Source organism: Myodes glareolus, chromosome 25 (assembly GCF_982192425.1).
Source record: "Myodes glareolus chromosome 25, mMyoGla1.1, whole genome shotgun sequence".
Taxonomy (NCBI): Eukaryota; Metazoa; Chordata; class Mammalia; order Rodentia; family Cricetidae; genus Myodes; species Myodes glareolus.
The window spans coordinates 39321794-39343184 of record NC_142050.1 but is presented as its reverse complement, the minus strand read 5'-3'; the positions used below and the strand labels follow the sequence as shown (position 1 = coordinate 39343184).

General features: G+C 40.2%; 1 gene segment (V, D, J or C); it reads right to left on the bottom strand.

The window, feature by feature from the left end:
- Positions 1-6110: 6110 nt before the first annotated feature.
- On the bottom strand, positions 6111-10780 carry LOC148117894 (T cell receptor beta variable 13-like). The segment is given in 4 exon segments: positions 6111-7541; positions 7629-7808; positions 8474-10245; positions 10348-10780. Coding segments are annotated over 2 exon segments (549 nt in total).
- Positions 10781-21391: the final 10611 nt, after the last annotated feature.

The window sequence follows — 21391 nt, the reverse complement described above, 5'->3', positions numbered from 1 at the left end:
CTTTAGGAAACACATGCCTATGCCGCCAGGTGAAGATCTGAGGTATAAAGTTCATTACCAGGACAACAGGTTTTTGTTCATTTGGTCTCCATCAACAGTATAGGGAAGCTGCTGGTGTGAGGTCAGCTTAAGCTGTGTCTGCTAATAACTCACTGATACAAGGTCTCCTCATAGCAAAAGGACAGTGTATGTTTCAATCTCTGACCATCATGTTGAGAGACAGCAGCATGTAAGGGTGTTAGAGACTGTGCTCCTCAGACAACATTAGAGACTGTGCTCCTCATGTTAAAGACTGTGCTCCTCAGACATTGTTAGAGACTGTGCTCCTCAGACATTGTTAGAGACTGTGCTCCTCAGACGTTGCTAGAGAATGCTCGTAAGTCAGTGATAAAGATTGTGCTCCTCAGACAGTTTTTGAAGTGTCACAGAAATTGAAACATTTCAAGACCAGGGATGAAATTTACTCTGTGTTCCATGACATCCCCTACTTCCCAAAAAAGACAATCAGAGAAATAGAGTGCAGAATCCTTGTAAGGCTCAGAGTAGGATAATTTGGGATTCTGGAAAACCAATTCATGTTAAGAATACTTGCAGTGTTGTTGCCCAAATTTCAAACAAGTCCAGCGAGAAATATCTAGAAATAATTTGCTTTTATCCTTCTGACATACACACATCCTCTGCCACTCTATGCGTTGGCCAGTGCAGTTTAAATGAAGGGGACAGGTGCAGGATGAACATTACTCTGATATGCTTCTGAGCATTCCCTCTCCTTGTAAAGGGGTCTCTGAGTGCTCAGCCTGACTTGTGGTCCAGCACCCATCTACTGGACAGGATGAAAATATTCTCCATCTAACGATTTTGCTACAGCTCTCTCTTCCCTCTGAGAAGCATCCACCTATGTCAGTGGAAGAAGAAAAACCTCTGTGTAGTACTTCATGTATTACTGAGTATTCATGGCATCTCCAAACCACTAGACAATGATATTAAGCCACACTCCACATTCATGCTCACTGGCAGACCAACCACGTGGGTCTTCACCCAACTCCAGTGCCTCTTGATGGCTGCAGGCTCAGAGATTTCCTGGCCATGGTTCAAGGACAATGGTGCGACTTCTGCTCCGCATACGTTAAAGTCAGAGCTAGGCTGGAATCAATCATGTTCTGGGCCTGCCTCTACTGTCCATTTTGTCAGGCCACCATTTGGGGAAAGCACCACTCTACTCCTGTTTATATTTAATCAGTTTCTCAGAGTTAGAGTTGATAACCAACGTGGAGATGTAGAATTTACATCTATCTCCAGACATGTATAGCTCCAAGAGGCCAAAGAGTGGCTCATCAAAATTTATCATAATGAAAAAAAATAGTTTTGTGAAATTCCAGAGAAAGCGATAAGCTTCTACTGATAGTTGAATCTTTAATTTCTTTACTATTTTGAGAATTTCTTGTGAGTATTCCAAATCCATACCTACATCATTTCCTCACCTCCCTAAACCCCTCCAACTCTTTCTGTGTTTCCTCTAAACCCCTTCTGAATTCATGACATCTTTATAATTATTGTGGTTACATATATACACAATTATTATCCTTTTGTTATTATATTTCACACACACATGACAACTACAGGCTTCTTGAAGAAAGGAGGAACTTCTTGATAATAGGTTATCCAATCTCAAGTAGTTAGTCCAAAGAACATGTACATAGGACAGCTGCATGCTTTAAGTTACCAGCTCCCTCCCCACGAAGCTGCTATTTTCTGTGTCTCTAAGTATAAAGCAGAAAACTGCAAACCTGGGCATAGAGCACTACCTAGTGTTAAATCAGCACATTGATGACAGGCTCAAGTCCTATAAGATGAATATAGCTCCAGGCTCTGGGAGAATCACACATGTATGCGATTACAGTCCCTTCCCATAAGAAAGGCTGGTCTCAGCTAAAACAATTGAGAGATTTTGTCTAAAATCAGAAGAACTGTATTTTTAACGTCTACCTCATCATAGTAAAACTTCAAAATCTAAGGGCTGCAATAATCTCTAAAGTACATTTGACAATAAAAGCCTTTCCCCCAAGAAGACATACAGATATGCCATGAACGAACGTATGAGTAAGTAGCTGCTTGATCTCATTGGTTCCCCCAAGAAGCTCAAAACTGCACAGTGTGATGACACTTCACACAGAGACAGTCACAACAACAGCATTAATGGAACAAATGAAGACACTGGCAAATCTGCAGAGAAACTGGAACCCTCGCACATCAATTCTGGGAAGGTAAAAATAGTACATCTGCCTTAACCAAAGTTTGACCGTTACTGAAGATATCAAAGAGAATTACTGCATGACTCTGCAATCATGTACAGACAAACATTCAAAAAAGCTGAAGACTAGGAGGTAAACAGATAATTGAAGTAAATGTCAATGTCAATTGAGTATTAGTCACAAGAACTGAGACGTGAAAACAACTTGAAAATCCATAAAGTGGTGACTATATAGATAAATGTGTAATTTGAAAACAATGGAGTATTGAAATATGCCAAGTTCTAATACACATTACAAAGTAACAAATATTGTGTAAAGTAAAAGAAATTCAACCCAAAGAGAAAGAAATTATCATTATCATTCTGAACATATACTTCCTATAACAGACACAATTCCTATGACTCATAAATGAGTTTGAGGGAAGACTTGTTACTGCTTAATGGGCTGACAGATGAATACCTTCTGGGAAGCACATGCATATTCACAACACAGTGAATATGTGTCAAATAACAAAGTTACAGACATAAAAACACTTATGGAGTTCAGAAAATGGCAGACCAGTATGCTACTTTGGTTTCTGATTCCTCTGAATTTGGAAATAAGCCAGGGAAGAAAATAAAAAAAAAAAAACTTTCTCTCAGCTTTCCCTGCACAGATTCTCCTAAAGTAGCATGTGAGGTTCTCCCTGGGAGTCCAGCCAACCAGTGAGGATTAAGTTACCACAGGAGGAGACACTGGAGGCCCATACCATGCCCAGACAGAATTCTTAGAGTCTACCCTCCATTTCCTAAGGACACGTTCAGATTTCTCCAGATAATTTACTCTTCCCCAACTTGCATGCATTATCCTACATCTCAGTCTGTGAATAAGGAATAGAAGCTTCTAGATGCCAGTAGGTGTTTAGATATTCATTTTCTTTTCATTTGATGTCCCCGGACATGCAATTAGCTTGCATAATTTTTGCCTGTTCATTTGTGAATTTATTTCATCAACTGATATCAGAGAGTAAACAAATAAATTCCGATGCACAATCATCAAAGTGAAAAGTGTGTGTGTGCACGCATGCATCAGGGAGACAGAGAGAGAGAGAGAGAGAGAGAGAGAGAGAGAGAGAGAGAGAGAGCATCCCATGCAATGCTTTCCAGAGTATCTGTAATTTTGTTCTGTGGAATAATAGAGATCCGGGTAGTCCACAGCTCCTTGCCTGTTCTGCATTGCAATACTTTAGAAAATGTTCCTATCTGAGAAGTTTGAAATCAAGTCTCAACACCAACTGCTGCTGAGTTATTTACAAGTAACAATGAAAAAAAGTTAAGGTTTTGTGGTAGTTTCGATTTATTGTGACTTGACAATATTGAAGCATTGCTGTGTTTATTAAGTTGTTGTCTGTATTAATAATAATATTATTTATCTACTTTGAGTATGAATCATAATAATCAAGGTGTGTCATATTACAAAACAAATTAGTGATTCCAAACAGTTGTCGGTGGTTACAAACCACCCACAGACTAGCCTGCATCTTCATGACAGGATGGTGGGATGACATCTCCAGGCCCACCTGGCTCCATGAGCAAGTACATGGTAGAGAAATAGGAGAGAAAGAGAATCAGAATGGTTCATAATATGTAGAAAGAGGCAGAATGGAAGAAGTGAAGGCTGTACAGAGTAGGCTAATCTTCAAGGCTTGTTTGCCACTGGAGACCATGGTGGCATAGAAGCTTGAGCTACTGTCAAGGGCCATGTCAGGGCCCATGGCCCTATAGCATCCAAGGTCCGAATCAATGTCTATACCCTTGTTGCAACCAAGGGTTATGTGGTTGCCTGGGGTCTTATTAGTCAACTGGAACCAACCATGTTGATCTGGAGGGCCATGCTGCATCTGGAGCCATACAGATCTAAATGAAATGTAGTCTTACTTGATGTCTTGGTGACTTCTGACCAGGGCTACATCTAAGGGCCTTGTCTGGGTCCATAATCCTACTACAGCCAGGGCTCTGTTAATATCAGAGACTCCTGCTGTCATGAGGACCATGCAGATTCCTAGGATCTGAGCTGCCACTTGCAGCCCCTTTGAGGTTCGAAGACTGCACTGCTGCAGGGACCATGCATATTTGGATGGCCTACTCTAGCACCTGGGTCTGTGCATACCTGCACTGCTGCTGAGGACCATGTCTGGATCCATGGTTCTACTGCTGGCTGTGTCTGTGTTGATATCTGGGGTTCCAGCTTCCATCAAAGGCCATGTGGATGCCCAAGATCAGGAGCCATGTTAGTGTCCAAGAGCTGTACTTTCATTGGATGCCTGCCAATCTGAGTGACCTGCATTGCCATCTGGGACACTGGGGACATCCAAATCTGGCAGCATGCCAAGGACCATGTCTGAATTGGTGGCCCCACCACAGCCAAGGTATATGTTGAAATCGGAGGCGTATGTTACCACCAAAAGATTGTGGGCCACAACCTATGACCTTCTTGGTGCCTGGGGCCTTGCTGCTCCCAGAGTCCATCCTGATCTGAGGGATTTGTGCTTCCACCTGGAGCCAGGATGTCATCAGAGCCCAAGCTGTTCCCAAGGGCCATGTCTAGGTTTGTGACATGCTGTGGCATCTGTGTTGATGTTTGTGACTCATGTCACTTTAGGGGGCCATAAAAACCATGTGTGATTAGATCAGAATGCTAGGGTGAGGCAAACTTGCCCTTCACTGGCTTGGGAGAACTGACCCTGCACCTCACTGGTCACTGCAATAAGAGATTTGACTAGCCCTGACCCTCACAGAACAGCTGTCTTATCCCCAATTTGGGAGAGACGTTGCCACCCCTAAGCATAAGAGAGGGAGAACCAATGCTGATGGAATGGGCATAGGGGAAGTGCCTCCACCCTCGCATGAGAGCAGGGGCCCTCTGGCCTGAACCGAACAGCACAACTCCCACCCAGGCCCACAACAGGGGTTGGTCCACTGTAACAATTAACCTCACTAGGACCTGCTGAAGCTCATGAAGGGACTGACCCTGTGGAACAATACCTGCAGGATTTCCAAGACTCAGGGCAACTGTGAGAAAGCCAAGAGATTTAGTGAGCATCCAGTGATGATGGTGTACCAGAAACCAGACGCCTTGAACCAGACCAGTGACTCAGTGAAATGAACATTTGCAAGGAAAGCTGATTGGACAACGGGGTGTCCTTTGTGACACACCTCAGCTCCCAGGGCCATCAAGACAAATGAAGAAATGTTGGAGAGGCAGAAAAAATGGAGGAACTAAGAGGATGTTTTGTTTGGTTTGGTTTTGTGTTATTGTTTGCTTGGTTTGATTTATTTTAATTTCCATTTGAGGGGTACTGCAGACATAAGGGAAGGATGCAAAAGGTCTGAGAGGTGAGCAGAATTGGGGTTCATGATGTGAAATTCCCAGAGTCAATAAAGAAATTATTTTAAATAAAAAAAGACTTGGTTGTCTAAGGAGCTTTGAGGAGATTAGATCATGAAGTCTTTTATTTCACCAATGGCTAATCAATGGATAGGTTTATATTAGAAAGGGCATTTACTCATGGAGGAAGTTTCAGAGACAGACAACCAGTTGGATGATGTAGAAGCACTCTCTCTCTCTCTCTCTCTCTCTCTCTCTCTCTCTCTTTCCTTTCCCTTCCTTTCCTCTCCTCTCCTCACCTTTCTTGCTGTCATGAAATGGACAGTGAGGATCTGCCATAGTCTTTCTGCCAGTTGTTCTACCACACCACACGTCCCAAAACAAGAAGTCCAATTAATCACAGATTCAAGTGTTTGAAACACTGAGGTTAAACACTCCTTCTTCCTTTATTTTTATTTTCTCAGACCTCTCATGATGACAGAAAGGTGACTATGACTAGAGTCTCCTAACTCAACAATGGTTCAATTTTATTGCCCATTCTGTAAAATGCAGTGTGGCATGAGGAGATTTCTGTGGTTGTCTACCCAGTTACTGTCCACTAAGCCAAGTCACTGGCACATTATACAAGAGAATCAGACTTTTTAATCATAAATTCATCAAAATATAAGAAAAGAGCAATATGTCTTGGAATCTGGCATGTTAATTCTTCCAGATTTTTTTCTTCTAGGAATTAAAGACTGTTGAGAGAGAAATTAGTCTTCTGCAGGATGATTTTCCAATCACAATCAGGCATCCTTAAAACATGAATATAAGGAACATTTAATAGACTGGACAGTTTGAATTTATTTGTTTATTAGTAGCACATACAAAAAAGACAAACAAACAAAAAATATTTAACAAAATAATAAGAGGCGTGAAATAGGAAGTGAAGAGAATCATATAGGAAGCTAGAGGAAGAAGTAAGGGAAGTAATAATGTAAGTAAATTAAAATCTTAAGAACGTAAAAGAAAAATAATCCAAACTAAAGTAGATTTTCAAAGAAAGAAGACATCCAGAAGAAGAGGCAAAGGCATGCCTTTTGTGCAGAAGAAATGTCCTCAGAAGATTATCTCCAGAGTTGAAAACAGCACAACATAAATGAAGAAATAATGGATTGTAGACAAACGTAGCTAGAGAGGAAAGAACCAGGGAAGGCTGGGTAAAGACTGATGATAGAGATGAGTGAAGAAAATGACATGGGACCTTATGGGCTATTGTCCTATAGAACAAAGGGACTACTGACCTGTACAGTAAACACAGTCTGGAAAGAGAGCATATAAGTGACTCAGTTGCATAGTGAGATGACAGGGAGGGAAAAAGTCCTTGTGAGCTTAACAAAAGAGTCATTGTGACTTCAATTAAAGACTCAGCTTCCTCTCTGAAAGCAGAAACAAGGGGTGGGAATGAGACAAGCAGTCATGAAAAGCTGTTAGAGTGGATTTCAGTGAGGCTGACACCCATGCTGAAATGTCCCTAGTTTCTCAGAGCTCAGTGATTCTTGGAGAGGCAGGGACTTCCTGGGGTACCCAGGCATCTTGACTTCCTAGTTTACTTTCTGTGCAGAGGAGAGGCAGCCACACACTGATGTGTATCACTGCTGGCACAGAAGTACACAGCTGTCTGAGAGGGGGACGCCTTCTCCAGAATAAGAGAGAAGTCCTCTGTCCTTGGTCTGGTGACCTTGTACCCATCAGGGACATCTCCTTTTTGAATGTTGTCAGCACCATATGAGTAATAGATCAGCCTCAGTCCATGACCCAGGTACTGACGATACCAGTACATATTGCCATGGTTGAAAGTCTGGTTACAGCTTAGTTCCACCTTTCCTCCTGTTACTGTCACCTTGCTTCTTGGACTTTGGGTGACTGCAGCCTCCATGTGTTCTGTAATAGATGTAATAATGTCATCTTAGCTAAGAGAGTTAGGAATTCCCTTGAGAACAGCACACCTGTGTCCTGTCCAGCACTCACTTGCACACAGGAGACTCAAGGTCACACAGAAGAGCCTGAAGTTCATCTCAGGACCAAGACAATGTCTGATGTCTTCCAGCCCTGTTTCCGGAAACTAGAGCTGGGGCTCTCGGTGACTTAGTGATGTCACTGCCTCCAGCAAATGCTTGAGCTGAACAGTTAACAGGCCACACCCCTTTCCTGCAGAAGCAAGTCAACCTTCAATTATAATCTCATAATTGGAATATACAACAATATTTTCAATTATATTTACGAGAGTACATATAGGAAAAAGTTTGTCGTTTATACTGTATTTATACATGCATATACTGTTTCTCTGAATTAGTTAACATATTAGGCTTAATTTATTTCTACTATGACCTATTCCTTATTTTACACTGTCTTAATTTTTAGTACTTTTTAGTCTTATGTGTGCTGTATTCTATGAAGTTTCTACTAGTTTTTCACTTTGTCTAAATATTTGCAGATAAACCCACCAGTGTTTCCTATGCATATAAGGACTGCTTGGCACGCAGCAAGGTAAAAAAAAAAAAAAAAAAAAACCAAGGTTGATGCCATCACACTTTGAACCATTGTTTTAAGCTATCTCATACCAACTCAGAGACAAAGGCATTAACTTCTAGGCTCAGCCCAGAGTGTATCTCCATTCAATAGAATTCTGCCTTTGTTTCAGGTGAGACTGTGATGTGGACCTAAGACTTGGTCATTTTGCATCATGTCAAGAAGAAGCCCCCTTCAGCAATGTGGGTGAGCTCTTTGCCAGAGAAATGTACCAAAATCATCCAAAAGCTCTTGTATTACCTCTGTTATAGGTTTTCTCACATGAAATACTTGCCTGTACTTACCTGTACTCAAAGGCAGTATTGGTTCCTTAGTATGAGGCATATCTTAGTTACTGCCAACACAGATTATATCAAAGTCTGAAACCTCATTTCTGTGGCCACACATCCTGGTGGGATCTTGATGGAAAGCTATAATCCTGTCCTGGTGGGAAAGGACTCAAAAGCAGAAGCAGAGGCAAAGAGCATCAGTAGAGCATGCATATAAAGAAGCTGCGGACTGAGTCTGTCCATCCCAAAACCTACATTCCCATCTATGCCCAGTTCTTGGTTGGTCCCCAGAGATCAGCAAGCACCAACAAAACAGGCCATTGCCCATGATTGGGTCTGTCCAAAATGGCACTTTCTACTTTACACTTAGATGTTTGGAGTGAGGAACAAGAAATTTCATATTTCTGACATTCACTTCAGAAATACAGTCTCATCTACCAGTAATGTTAATCTGCTGAACAATATTTTGATACCATTCAAATGAGAAGTATCTGCCATAAATGTTTCTTTATATTCCTTTTAACTGATTGATGAATTATGAGGTAAATATTTCTTTATATTCCTTTTAACTGATTGATGAATTATGAGGTAATAAATTTTATGCTGTTTAAAATATAACCTCCTTCTTGAAATTATGACATTATACATGTTATATAGCTTAATATTAGACATCAATAACCTGTCACATATGCCATTCAGAGACACAAACACTAAGTTCAGCTGGTTTTATAACACAAGAGCCAGTGAGCTGCTAAGTTTTAGACCAAAGATGAGAACACCTTGGAAAATCATATGTTGATTGTTGAGGACAAGAGTACATAGATTTCAATCTTAGTGTTGATATTCATAGACATGAAATGTTGGAAAATTTCATGAACTATCAATTCCTATGTATAAAGTGACATGTAGAAATAGTCTTCTACAGAAAAATCATGTTGAATAACGCCTTAGGATTCCAGAGACAGAGGCAAGCAGATCTCTGTGAATTTGAAGCCAGACTGATCTACAGAGTGAGTTCTAGAACAGACAAGGTTACAAAGAAACTCCGTCTCAGAAAAAGGAAAAAAAAGATTAAAAGGAAGGAAAGGAGGAAGAAAGGGAGGGAGGGAGGGAGGGAGGAAGGAAGGGAAGAAGGAAGAAGGGAGGAAGAAAGAAATTTTCATCAGCAAATGGATACATTAATATATACCCTCTTTTTAAAACATACGATTTACACCCACCCCTCAGCACCCAGCACACAGCAGGGTTCCTAGCAGTGGCTAGGAGCTGAGAGGTGCTGGGAGAGACTTATAAATATCTGGATGACTTGAGGCACACTCCAGTGTTTAGGACTCAATATATAAGCTCTGGAGAGCACTGAAGGGATTTGTAAAGACCTATAAGCAATTCTGGGCCATGGCTAAGGCTGTGTGGCATCTCCCCACTGCTCACTAGTACATCATCAGCAGGGACAGGAAGATTAAGGGACAGAACGCCTGTGACTCTGTGAGGCTGTGGTGAGCTGGCACAGAAGTACACGGCAGAGTCCTCCAGCTGCAAGGCGCTCATGTTCATCTCAGAGTGATAGTCACTAAACTGCTGGACTGAGAATCGGCTGGGTATGTTTCCTTTCTCTCCCTCCATTTCTTGATAATGCCGAATGAGGAACTTCAGTTCCTGCCCCAGAGTCTGCTGGTACCAGAACACAGTGTTATGTCCAGAGATGGGAGTACAATTCACAAAGGACCTTCCTCCCTTTGCTTTGATTATGTGTCTTGGAGACTGGATGACCCCGGAACTTGCTGAACCTGGGGAGGCAAGAGACAGGAGTGAGCATCTAGAGAAAGAGGGCACGGGTGCAGCAGCAGTAGAGGAGCTCAGGAGCAGTCCCCCCAGAGCTCAGGACTCACTTGTTCCCAGGAGAAAGACAGTGACACAGCAGAGCAGGCTGGGGCCCCAGGCAGAGCCAGGGAGGGCAGTACCACCCATCCTTCTCCTCAGCATCTGCTGTCCTGGTGAGAGCAGGAGTCAGTTCCTCCTGCCAGTCACTGCCTGTGATGTCAGGTTCTGAGGTCGGTGATCTCGTTGGCTCCCATAGGCCCTCTGTAACCATGGGCATACTCTGCTGGCTCAAACCCTCCCACTTTAGCCTCAGCCTGCTTAATGGTAAGGGAAATTGCTGTGCTAAATAACTATGGCTGGCTTGGAGTAGTCGTTTACATGTTTTTCTCTGAGGCAGTCGCTTCCTTCTCTTCTAGATTCAGGAGGTTCTTGATTGCGCACTCTACAGTCCATGGCTCCCTGTGGTGGTGCCCAGTGGGTGTACAAAGATGGCTGATCCCCTGAAACCTGCCTTGTACCTCCTGAGACAGCACTGTTTCTGGTTCCTCAGCTAATACCCTACTGCAGATGCCAAACCAGATCTCTGCAGCAGCTCCCTCCGTGGATTCAAAGTGCCCCCTAGTGGCCATCTCTGCAGTCACTAGACTGTACCTTTTTTTTTCTTTTATTAAATTATAAAAGTTTCCATTTCAGCCCCTCCTCCCAACACCCTCCCACTCCCCCCACTCCCTCTCCTCCTCCCTCTCCATCCCCTAGAGCAGTCAGGGTTTCCTGCCCTGTGGGAAGTTCAAGTTCCTCCCCCCTCCCTCCAGGTCCAGGGAAGGTAAGAGTCCAAACAGACTGGATCGCCAAAATCCAGTATATGCAGAGGAAGCAAGTCCCAGTGTCATTGTCAATGGCTTTTCAGAAAGGCTCCGGGCCAGCCACATTCAGAGAATCTGGTTGGATCACGTCCTCGTTCAGTCCCAGTCCAACAGGCCTTGGTGAACTCTCATTGTATCAGTCCCCTTGTATCAGTGGGTGCTCGCATCCCTCGCAGTCCTGATTACTTTTTTTATTTTTTTCATCCTTCTGCTCCTCATTTGGACCGTGGAGTGCTCAGTCCGGTGCTCCAATATGAGTCTCTGTCTGTATCGCCATCCAACCTCGGATGAAGGTTTCCTCTGCCCTTGCCTTCTTTGCTCACGTTCTCTTTCCTTCTGCCTCTCATTTGGACCTAGGGAGCTAGGTCCAGTGTTCCAACGTGGGTCTCCACCTCCATCTCCATCCATCGCCAGATGAGGGTTCCATGGTGATATGCAAAATATTCATCAGTATGGTTGTGGGCCAAGGCCGGTTCAGGCACCCTCTCCTCTGTCCAGAGAACCATCTGGGGATCTCTCCTTGGACCTGGGATCCCCTTTATAATCAAGTCTCTTGTAAACCCTAAAATGATTCCCTTAGTTGAGGTATATACTTGCCTGATCCCATATCCATCCTTCCTCCCTCCCCCCCATCCCAGCCCCCAGATCTTTCCCCATTCCTCCCCTACTCCCTTCTCTCTAACCCTCTCCCCTTCCAACAACCCTCCCACCCCCGCCAGGAGGTAGGAAATAGACTGTACCTTTACTGGCTGTGATTGAGGGCTCAGAGCTCAAAATCGGGTATCAGGTGTCAACGAGAAAACACTGCCGAGTTGTTGGCATTTCCAGTTTACTCAATAAAATCTCAAATATTGTTATTGCTAGTGAGAGAGGCATGGAGGAAACTCATTTAAAAGAAGAAGAGGAAGACACGATAATTTCTAAGTTGTATCACAGTGTTGCAGGAAGACATATTCTAGTCATTAGATGCCAGATGCTGATGGAAGGGAATGGACCTTGACAAAACTTTAGTCTTAAGAATTTTTTTATTGATTTTATTGAGCTACACATTTTCTCTCCTCTCCTCCCTTCATCTGCCCTCCCCTTAACCCTCTCCCATAGTCCCCATGCTCCCAATTTACTCAGGAGATCTTGGCTTTTTCTACTTCCCATGTAGATTAGATCCATGCATGTCTCTCTTAGTGTCCTCATTGTTGTCTAGGTTCTCTGAGATTGTGAATTTTAGGCTGGTTTTCTTTGCTTTATGTATAAAAGCCACTTATGAGTGAGCACATATGATATTTGTCTTTCTGGGTCTGGGTTATCTCACTCAATATGATGTTTTCTAGTTCCATCCATTTGCCTGCAAATTTCAAGATGTCATTGTTTTTTTCTGCTCTGTAGTATTCCATTGTGTAAATGTACCACCTTTTTCCTTATCCACTCTTCAGTCAAGGAGCATTTAGGTTGTATCCAGGTTCTGGCTATGACACACAACGCTCCAATGAACATAGTTGAGCACATGTCTTTGTAGTATGATTGAACATCTTTCGGGTATAAACCCAAAAGTGGTATTCCTGGGTCTTGAGGAAGGTTGTTTCCTAATTTTCTGAGAAATGGCCATACTGATATCCAAAGGGACTGGACCAATTTGCACTCCCAGCAGCAATGCAGGACTAAAATCAATCAAAGTGATTTTTTTAATATAATAGGCTGACAGTAGACGCTGTCAGTGGAGAAGCCAAGTGAATGTTTGGAAAACTAAGTCAGTCTAAGGAAGAGAAAGCCGAGAAGGGTAGAATGCTGCAATTATTATAGACAGCTAGCTTGTTTTTGAAGAGATTTCAATATTAAAATTTCTCTTTGGAATCCCTACTTGCAAAATATTTGACAGTTTGAAGTTACCCTCAGCTCACTTACACCTTGTTATCACTTTCTCTGTGCTTCTTTAAGAATACCATCTTATTCATTAATCCTTATGGAGCATTCATCTTTGTTACTTGCAGTCACTTATTTCTCATCACAGACACTACCGTTTTAGAATTTTGACAGGGAACTTGGCATTTCTCCCTCATGTCTACCAACCTGCTAAGGTATGTGCTGCAGATACACTGTTTAATGTCATTGTCAACCAATTTGTCAGGTTGGTTTCTAGTGACTTATTTGACCCATAGCGGTGATTCCTATTTTCTTCCCTTTTTGTAAAGCTGTAATCTTTTATTAGCTGCCATATGGTGTAGCTTTTCTTGGACACTTTTGATATTGTGGTTTTCTAATTAGCAATTCATAGCTTTATTCTATAATATGCTGATGTCTCTGAGAAATTAAAATCAGGGAAATAGATAGCAGATCATTCCTGGTCTTGGTAGGCAGTCTTTTTCTGTAGGAATTCCTACCACCAGTAGCTTTTAAGTTACCCACACACTTGGGCGTGGCCTCTTATACAATTTATGCCAACGTAAAGTATGCGCCCAGCCTCTTTTTTCTGACTGCAGGATTCAGTTGCTGTTCCCCATTCCAGCAGAGGATTATGATCTATGAGTCTACCCCTAAACAAATAACCCTCTATTATACTCAATTCTGAGCTAGTGTGGGATTTCTTTTAAGCATACTTCTTCATCTGGCACCCAACGTGGGGTGTACTTTTTTACAACCTTCTGTCCAGAACTCCAAATAGGAACCTCAGAAAAACTCTACAAAATACTCAGAGACTATTTGAAATTATACCAGACAGTAATCTTGGAACTTAACCATCATTTTACTTTCACAGGATCCCATAGAAAGAACATCGTCCCATGACAGCTGGAAGTAATTCTAGAAGATGACGTCCCCACTCCCAACAAAGTTTGTCCTCAGGGATGGGACATCATTTAGGGGTTAACTATAATTTGTATAGGGTTGGTGGGATTTCTTTGGAAAAAAGAGAAAATTGGATGGGATAATATATTAGTGTGCGCTTACTCACACTAAATATAATAGTGAGTAACAGAGTGAATACTTGTGAGCTATTATTTTAGGCAATTTACATTGGTATTGATTCTTGTATATTAATACAAGCTTAAATTATATTGAATATGTTCCTATTTTCATCCACAATATTTGTATACCTAGGCAAAGTTATTTTGTGATATTGTATGCATGCATGCTTCTACCTCTGCTTAAGACATTTTATTTATTGATAAAATTTTAGGATAAACTTATCATATTGCAAGATACATTTCTATCACTGATCAAGATACTTATACAGTTGTTTATATTTTGACATAATCATCCTCATTTGTTGCACAGCTGTTTATTACATAATATTTTAATATGAAATCTTAGTCTTTAAGTTATATAGGTGTTAAGAATTATAGAAGAATAGTCATCTATGTTTTTCATACTTATAGTTAGACTAATCATGTTCTTTAGATACATAGAGATTGCATTCTACATAGATAGGTAGTCTTCAAATACTTCAAAGAGATGCAGTATAAGGCATTTAAATAACTTAGGTTTCTGTTGACATGAAACACGATTGCTCCTGGCAGCACCTATGCATTCCTGAGAGAATGTTGAGCACTGAAGACACTCCACTTGGAACTTGTTTTCTTCTTGGCATAACTGGCCTTTGGACAAGAAACTACCCATGCATTGATCACTGGAAAAATGCACAATGTCCAGACAGAAAAAGCAGGATACAAGAAAAATGATTGTGAAATCTTGCCAAGACAGGGTAAGATGGTTTTGAAATTGTTTCCTGCCTCTGAAAATGGTCTATCAGTTACTCTAGGCCTTAGCCAAAGTTTGTTTGCTCCAATGTTGCAAATGAGACTTTGGGTGATTGCTCAGGTAACCAGCTGTCTATGTCATTTGTTGCAAATTTCGGAATTTGCTTGACTGTACTTCACATTTACTCAAGTAATATTATTTCCCTTCTCAGGTCTTCGTTGTGGTTGAAGACTAGATAGTTATAGTTACTTTGTTATCATGTCTTGACCAAGATATTTATATATAAGACTTAAACTCTTTAGGATAGGATAATTATTGAAACATCTATCATATGTTTCTTGCTTGATATTGTTTGTGCTGGTTGTAATCCAATTTTTATACCTGATATTTGTTCTTATTTTGTATAACATTACATTAGACTTACAACTTTCTTATTTAAATGAAAGGAGAGGTGCTGTAAAAATTCCTACCACCAATAGGCTTTAAGTTACCTGCCCACTTGGGTGTGGCCTCTTATGCAGTTTATGCCAATGTAAACCACACAAGGGCTTCTTTTTTCCTGCTTCAGGATTCAGTTGCTGTTCTCTCTTCCAGCAAAGGATATTGATTTGTGAATCCACCCATGAATAAATGATCCTCTATTATACTCAATTCTGAGCTAGTGTGGGATTTCTTTTAAGAGTCCTTCTTCAGTCTTTGTCAAAGAAGTATATAGAACATAGAGATGGACTCAACTTAAAAATTCATAAAGTAATGGGTAGGTAGAAAAATGCACAATTTTAATATAAGGAAATATTAAAATAAGTCAAGTTTGTATACAGATTACAAATGTAATAAATATTATGTGAAATGAAAGAAACTGGTCACAAAGAAAGATATATACTTCTGAACATAGACTTTCTAAAATAGGCAAGATCGGGCCTATGGATTAAAGTATGAAATAAATCTTCTATCAGCTTCTCCTGGTAGACAAGACATAGATTCTCCAAAATAAGCATGTGAACTTCTGCCTGGGAGTACAGGCAACCTGGGAGTATTAAGTTATCACAGGAAGAGACACTGGAGGTCCATACCATGCCCAGATAGACTTCTCAACAGCTAAGATCCATCTCTTAAGATCATTTTCCATTTTCTCCCAAACATTTATTCTTCCCCAGCCTTCATGCATCACCCTACACCTCAGCATGTGAAGAGGGGATTGAAGTTTCTAGATATCAGTAGGTTTTTATTCATTTTCCTTTAAATTAAGGTCCCCAGGCAATTAGCATGTATAGGTTTTTGTTTTTTAATCTGTGAATTTATTTCTAGACACAATGTAGAATAAACAAATATATCTTCTCCTATTAACATCAAAATGAACTTTGTTATTATTGTATATTTCATTGTGATTCTAAAGATTAAAAAAGAGAGGAAAGAAAGACTATCTTCAAAATGACAAAGAAAATAAATTAAATATTAATAGCTGAATGCTCTATGAATGTACTTAAAAGAAAAGAATTTAAGTAAATCAGATATACTGGTTACTAATAAAATGGGATTTTTTAGAAAGTGTCCCATAGAATGTTTCTGATGTGGCTGTAATTTTCTCCTGTTAACACCTCCACACAATTCTGCTTTGTAATTCTTTAGAAAATGTTTCTTCCTGGTAAGTTTGAATTCAAGACTCGTCACTTCAGCTGCCGATGGGTTGCTGATAAGTGACAAAGAAAGAAGTTAATGTTTTATGCTAATTCCTTTTACTCTTTCTTGACTTAACAATTCAGGAGGAGCATTCTATATTTCCTGGCTTATCTTTATTAAAAACAGTATTCTTCATCTTTTGGGGATAAGAGTTCTGTAGGCAAGTTATGCTTTATTGCAGAGGAAAATAATGCTTGTTTTGTTTAGATGTTAACTGTTAATCAAAGATTCAGGTATTAAAGCCTTATTGGTCTACCTAGTGTCAAATAAAGATCATGAAGGCTTAGGTTTCATCAATGACTAATCTATGGATAGATTTAAAATAGAAAGGGCCTTGAGTCATGAAGACAATCTTAGAAAGAAGGGGAAGGTAGAATGATATAGACCAGTAGAGGCATATCTAAAAGATCTCTCTCTCTCTCTCTCTCTCTCTCTCTCTCTCTCTCTCTCTCTCTCCTTTCCGCTCCCTCTTCCTCTTCCTCTCCCTCTCCCTTTCTCTATCCTTCCTCTTGACTATCATGAAATGGGTACCTCATCTCTGCCATAATCTTCTTACAAGGCTGTTCCGCCACAGCACAGGCTCCCAAACAACAGGTTCAATTAATCATAGACCATTGAAATATAGAGGCAAAATAGACCTTCCTTTATTTTCTTGAAACTGTCATGACAACAGAAAAGTGATTTTAGCATGAATCTCTAAACTCAAAGCCAACTCAGCTTTATTGCCCATTCTGTGAACTGCAGTATAGCATAAACAGTTTTCTTTAATTGTCGACCCAATTACCACCCACTGACTCAAGTTACTTACATATTGTAAGACGAGAATATGATATTTATATTCCTAAATTCATTGAGAACTGGAAAACGAGGTATATACCTTGATATCTTGAATGCTAATCACACCATTTCTTTTTCTGGAAGATGGGATTTAGTCCTCCATTTTTAAAAACATGAGCATATATACTTGTAGGCAACACAAAATAAATATTAGGTTGCATTTATATATTTATTCACACTGCACCAAAAAAACACCAAAATAATCATTAAAAATTGAGCGATAACTAATTTTGAACAGGGTAAATGTGAACAATTAGAGGGAGAAGAGGAAGAAACAAAGTAATTAAATTACAGTCTTAAAAAGAAAAAGAAAAGAACCTTACCTTAAAATATATTTTATGGGAAGAAGATATACAGAAATAAAGGAAAGGCATCTGTTCCATGCAGAAGAAATATCCTTAGAAAATATCTCCAGAGTTGAAAACAGAACAATACATACGAGTAAATAATGAAATGTAGACAAGTTTAGCAGGAGAGGAAAGAACTTGGGAAGGCTGAGTAAAGAGATAAGTGAATAAGAAACAGACATAGACCCTTATGGACTATTGTCCTAAAGAACAAAGGGGCTACTGACCTATACAGTAAACACAGGCTGGAAAGATATCGTACTTACAGAGACAGGGACTTCCTGTGGTATACAGGCATCTTGACTTCCTAATTTATGTGCAGAGGGGAGGCAGCCACACACTGATGTGTATCACTGCTGGCACAGAAGTACACAGCTGTCTGAGAGGGGGAAGCCTTCTCCAGAATGAGAGAGAACTCCTCTGTTCTTGGTCTGGTGACCTTGTACCCATCAGGGACATCTCCTTTCTCGATGCTGTCAACACCATATGAGTAATAGATCAGCCTCAGTGCATGACCCAGGTCCTGCCGATACCAGTACATATTGTCATGTTTGAAAGTCTGGTTACAGCTTAGTTCCACTTTTCCTCCTGTTACTGTCACCTTGCTTTTTGGGCTTTGGGTGACTGCAGCCTCCATGAGTTCTGTAATAGAGGAAGACAGAGCCTGATGATGTCATCTTAGCTAAAAGACTGGGAATTCAGTTCAGGACAGCACAACTGTGTCCTGTCCATTACTCACTTGCACACAGGAGACTCAAGGCCACACAGAAGAGCCTGAAGATCATCTCAGGACCAAGGCAAGATCTGATGTCTTCCAGCCCTGTTTGTGAAAACCAGAGCTGTGACTCTCGGTTGCTTTTGATGTCACTGTCTTCAACAAATGCTGAGCAGCACAGTTAACATGCCACACCTCTTCCCAGAAGCAAGTCAACTTTCAATTGTAATCATATAGTTGGGGTACAAAACAATATTTGGAGTGTATACTTACAAATTTCCAATTCAAATCAGAAAGGATTTGTGGGTTTTTTTTTGTTTCTAGAAGCATATACTCTTTCTTTGATTTTAGTCAACATATTAGGGTTATATTATTCCCACTATGATACAATTTCCTATTTTATTTTTTGTAAAGGGTATTTATTTATTTTTAATATATTTTTATGGCTTTTATTGAGCTATATGTTTTTCTCCACTCCCCTCTCTCCCCCACCTTCTACCACCACCATGATCCCCATACTCCAAATTTACTCAGGAGATCTTATCTTTTTTAACTTTTCAGGCAGATTAGATCAATGTATGTCTCTCTTAGGGTCCTCTTTGTTGTCTAGGTTTTCTGGGGTTGTGAATTACAGGCTGATTTTTCTTTGCTTTATGTCTAAAAGTCACTTATGAGTGAATACATAGTATATTGTCTTTCTGTGTCTGGGTTACCTCACTCAATATGATGTTTTCCAGATCCATCCATTTGCCCACAAATTTAAGAGGTCATTATTTTTCCCACCTGTGTCCAGCTCCATGTGTACCACATTTTCTTTATTCATTCATCAGCCGAGGAGCATTTAGGTTGTTTCCAGGTTATGGCTATGAAAAACAATACTACTATGAACTTATTTGAGCACATGTCCTGGGGGTGTGACTGAGCATCCAAAAGCGGTATTGCTGCATCTTGACATAGATCGTTTTCTAATTTTCTGAGAAATTGTCATACTGATTTCCAAAGCGGCTGTACCAGTTTGCACTCCCACCAGCAATGGAGGAGGGTTTCCTTTACCCTACATCCTACCCAGCATAAGTTGTCATCAGTGTTATTGATCTTGGCCATTCTTAGAGACGGAGTATAGAATCTCCATGGAATATGGAGTTGTTTTGAGTTGCACTTCTCTAATGGTTAAGGATGCTGTGCATTTCCTTAAGTGTCTTTCAGTCATTTTAGATTATTCTGTTGAGAATTCCCTGTTTAGGTTTGTACCCCATTTTTTATTGGATTGTTTGGTTTTTTTGATGTCTAGTTTCTTGAGGTTTGTGTATTTTGGAGATCAGTCCTCTGTCAGATGTGAAGTTGATGAAGATCTTTTCCCATTCTGTAGGCTGCTGTTTTGTCTTTTTGACCATGTCCTCTGCTTTACAGAAGCTTCTCAGTTTCAGGAGGTCCCATTTATTAATTGTTGTTCTCAGTGTCTGTGCTACTGGGGTTATATTTAGGAAGTTGTCACCTGTTCCCATGCATTGAAGGCTATTTTTTACTTTCTCTTCTATCATGTTTATTGTGATCAGATTTATATTGAGGTCTTTAATCTATTTTAACTTGAGTTTTGTGAATGACCATAGATATGGATCTATTTTCATTCATCTATATGTTGATATCCAGTTATGTCAGCACTATTTGTTGATATGCTTTCCTTTTTCCATTTTATTTTATTTTATTTTGCTTCTTTGTCAAAAATCAGGTATTCGTAGGAGTGTGGATTAATATTCAGGTCTTCGATTCTGTTCTGTTGGTCCTCCTGTCTTTTTTTATGCCAATACCAGGCTCTGTAGTCGAGTTTGAAGTCAGGGATTGTGATGCCTCCAGAAGATACTTTATGGTACAGAATTGTTTTGGCTATCCTGGGTCTTTTTTTTTTTCTTTTCCATATGAAGCTGAATATTGTTCTTTTGAGGTCTCTGAAGAATTTTGCTGGGATTTTGAAGGGCAGTGCATTGAATCTGTAGCTTGTTTTTAGTAAGATTACCATTTTTATTGTGTTAATTCTACCTACTCAAGAGCACGGGAGATCCATCCATTTTCTGGTGTCTTCTTCAATTTCTTTCTTCGAAGATATTCTTGTCATACAGGTCTTCCATTTGTTTGGTTAAAGTTACTCCAAGATAATTTATGTCATTTGTGGCTATTGTGAAGGGTGATGCTTCTCTGATTTTTTTCTCAGCCCATTTATCATCTTATGCAGGCATTAAACGATCATGGATGCCAGACCAGACTACTATTCCCAACAAAATTTTAATCACCATAGGTGGACAAAACAAGTTATTCTATGATAGAACCAGATTTAATCAATACCTAGCCACAAATCCAGCCCCACACAAAGTACTAGAAGGAAAACTCCAAGCCAAGGAAATTAATTACATCCCCAAAATCACAGCAACAAATTCCAAAGGAGGGAAAAACACACAAAATAACATAACCAACAACAAAAACTAAAAATAAAAGGAACTATCAATCAGCGGTTATTAATACCCTTTAATATAAATGGACTCAACTCACCTCTAAAAGGACACAGGCTAACAGATTGGAAACAAACAGAATCGATACTTCTTCTGCAAACAAGAAACATGCCTCAACCTCAAAGACAGACATCACTTCATAGTAAAGGGTTGGGAAAAATTTTTTAATCAAATGGGCCTAAGAAACAAGTTAGTGTAGGTGCCCTAATATCTAACAAAATAGACTTCAAACTAAAAGCACTCAAAAAGACAAAGAAGGACATTTCATCTTTATCACAGGAAAAAATGCATCAAGAGGAAATCTCAATACTGAACATCTATGCCCCAAATACAAGGGCACCCTCATACGTAAAAGAAACACCACTAAAGCTTAAGTCATGCATTAAAACCCATACATTAATAGTGGGAGACTTCAACATGCCACTTTCACCATTGGACAGGTCTGTCAGACAGAAACTTAACATACAAATAAGGGA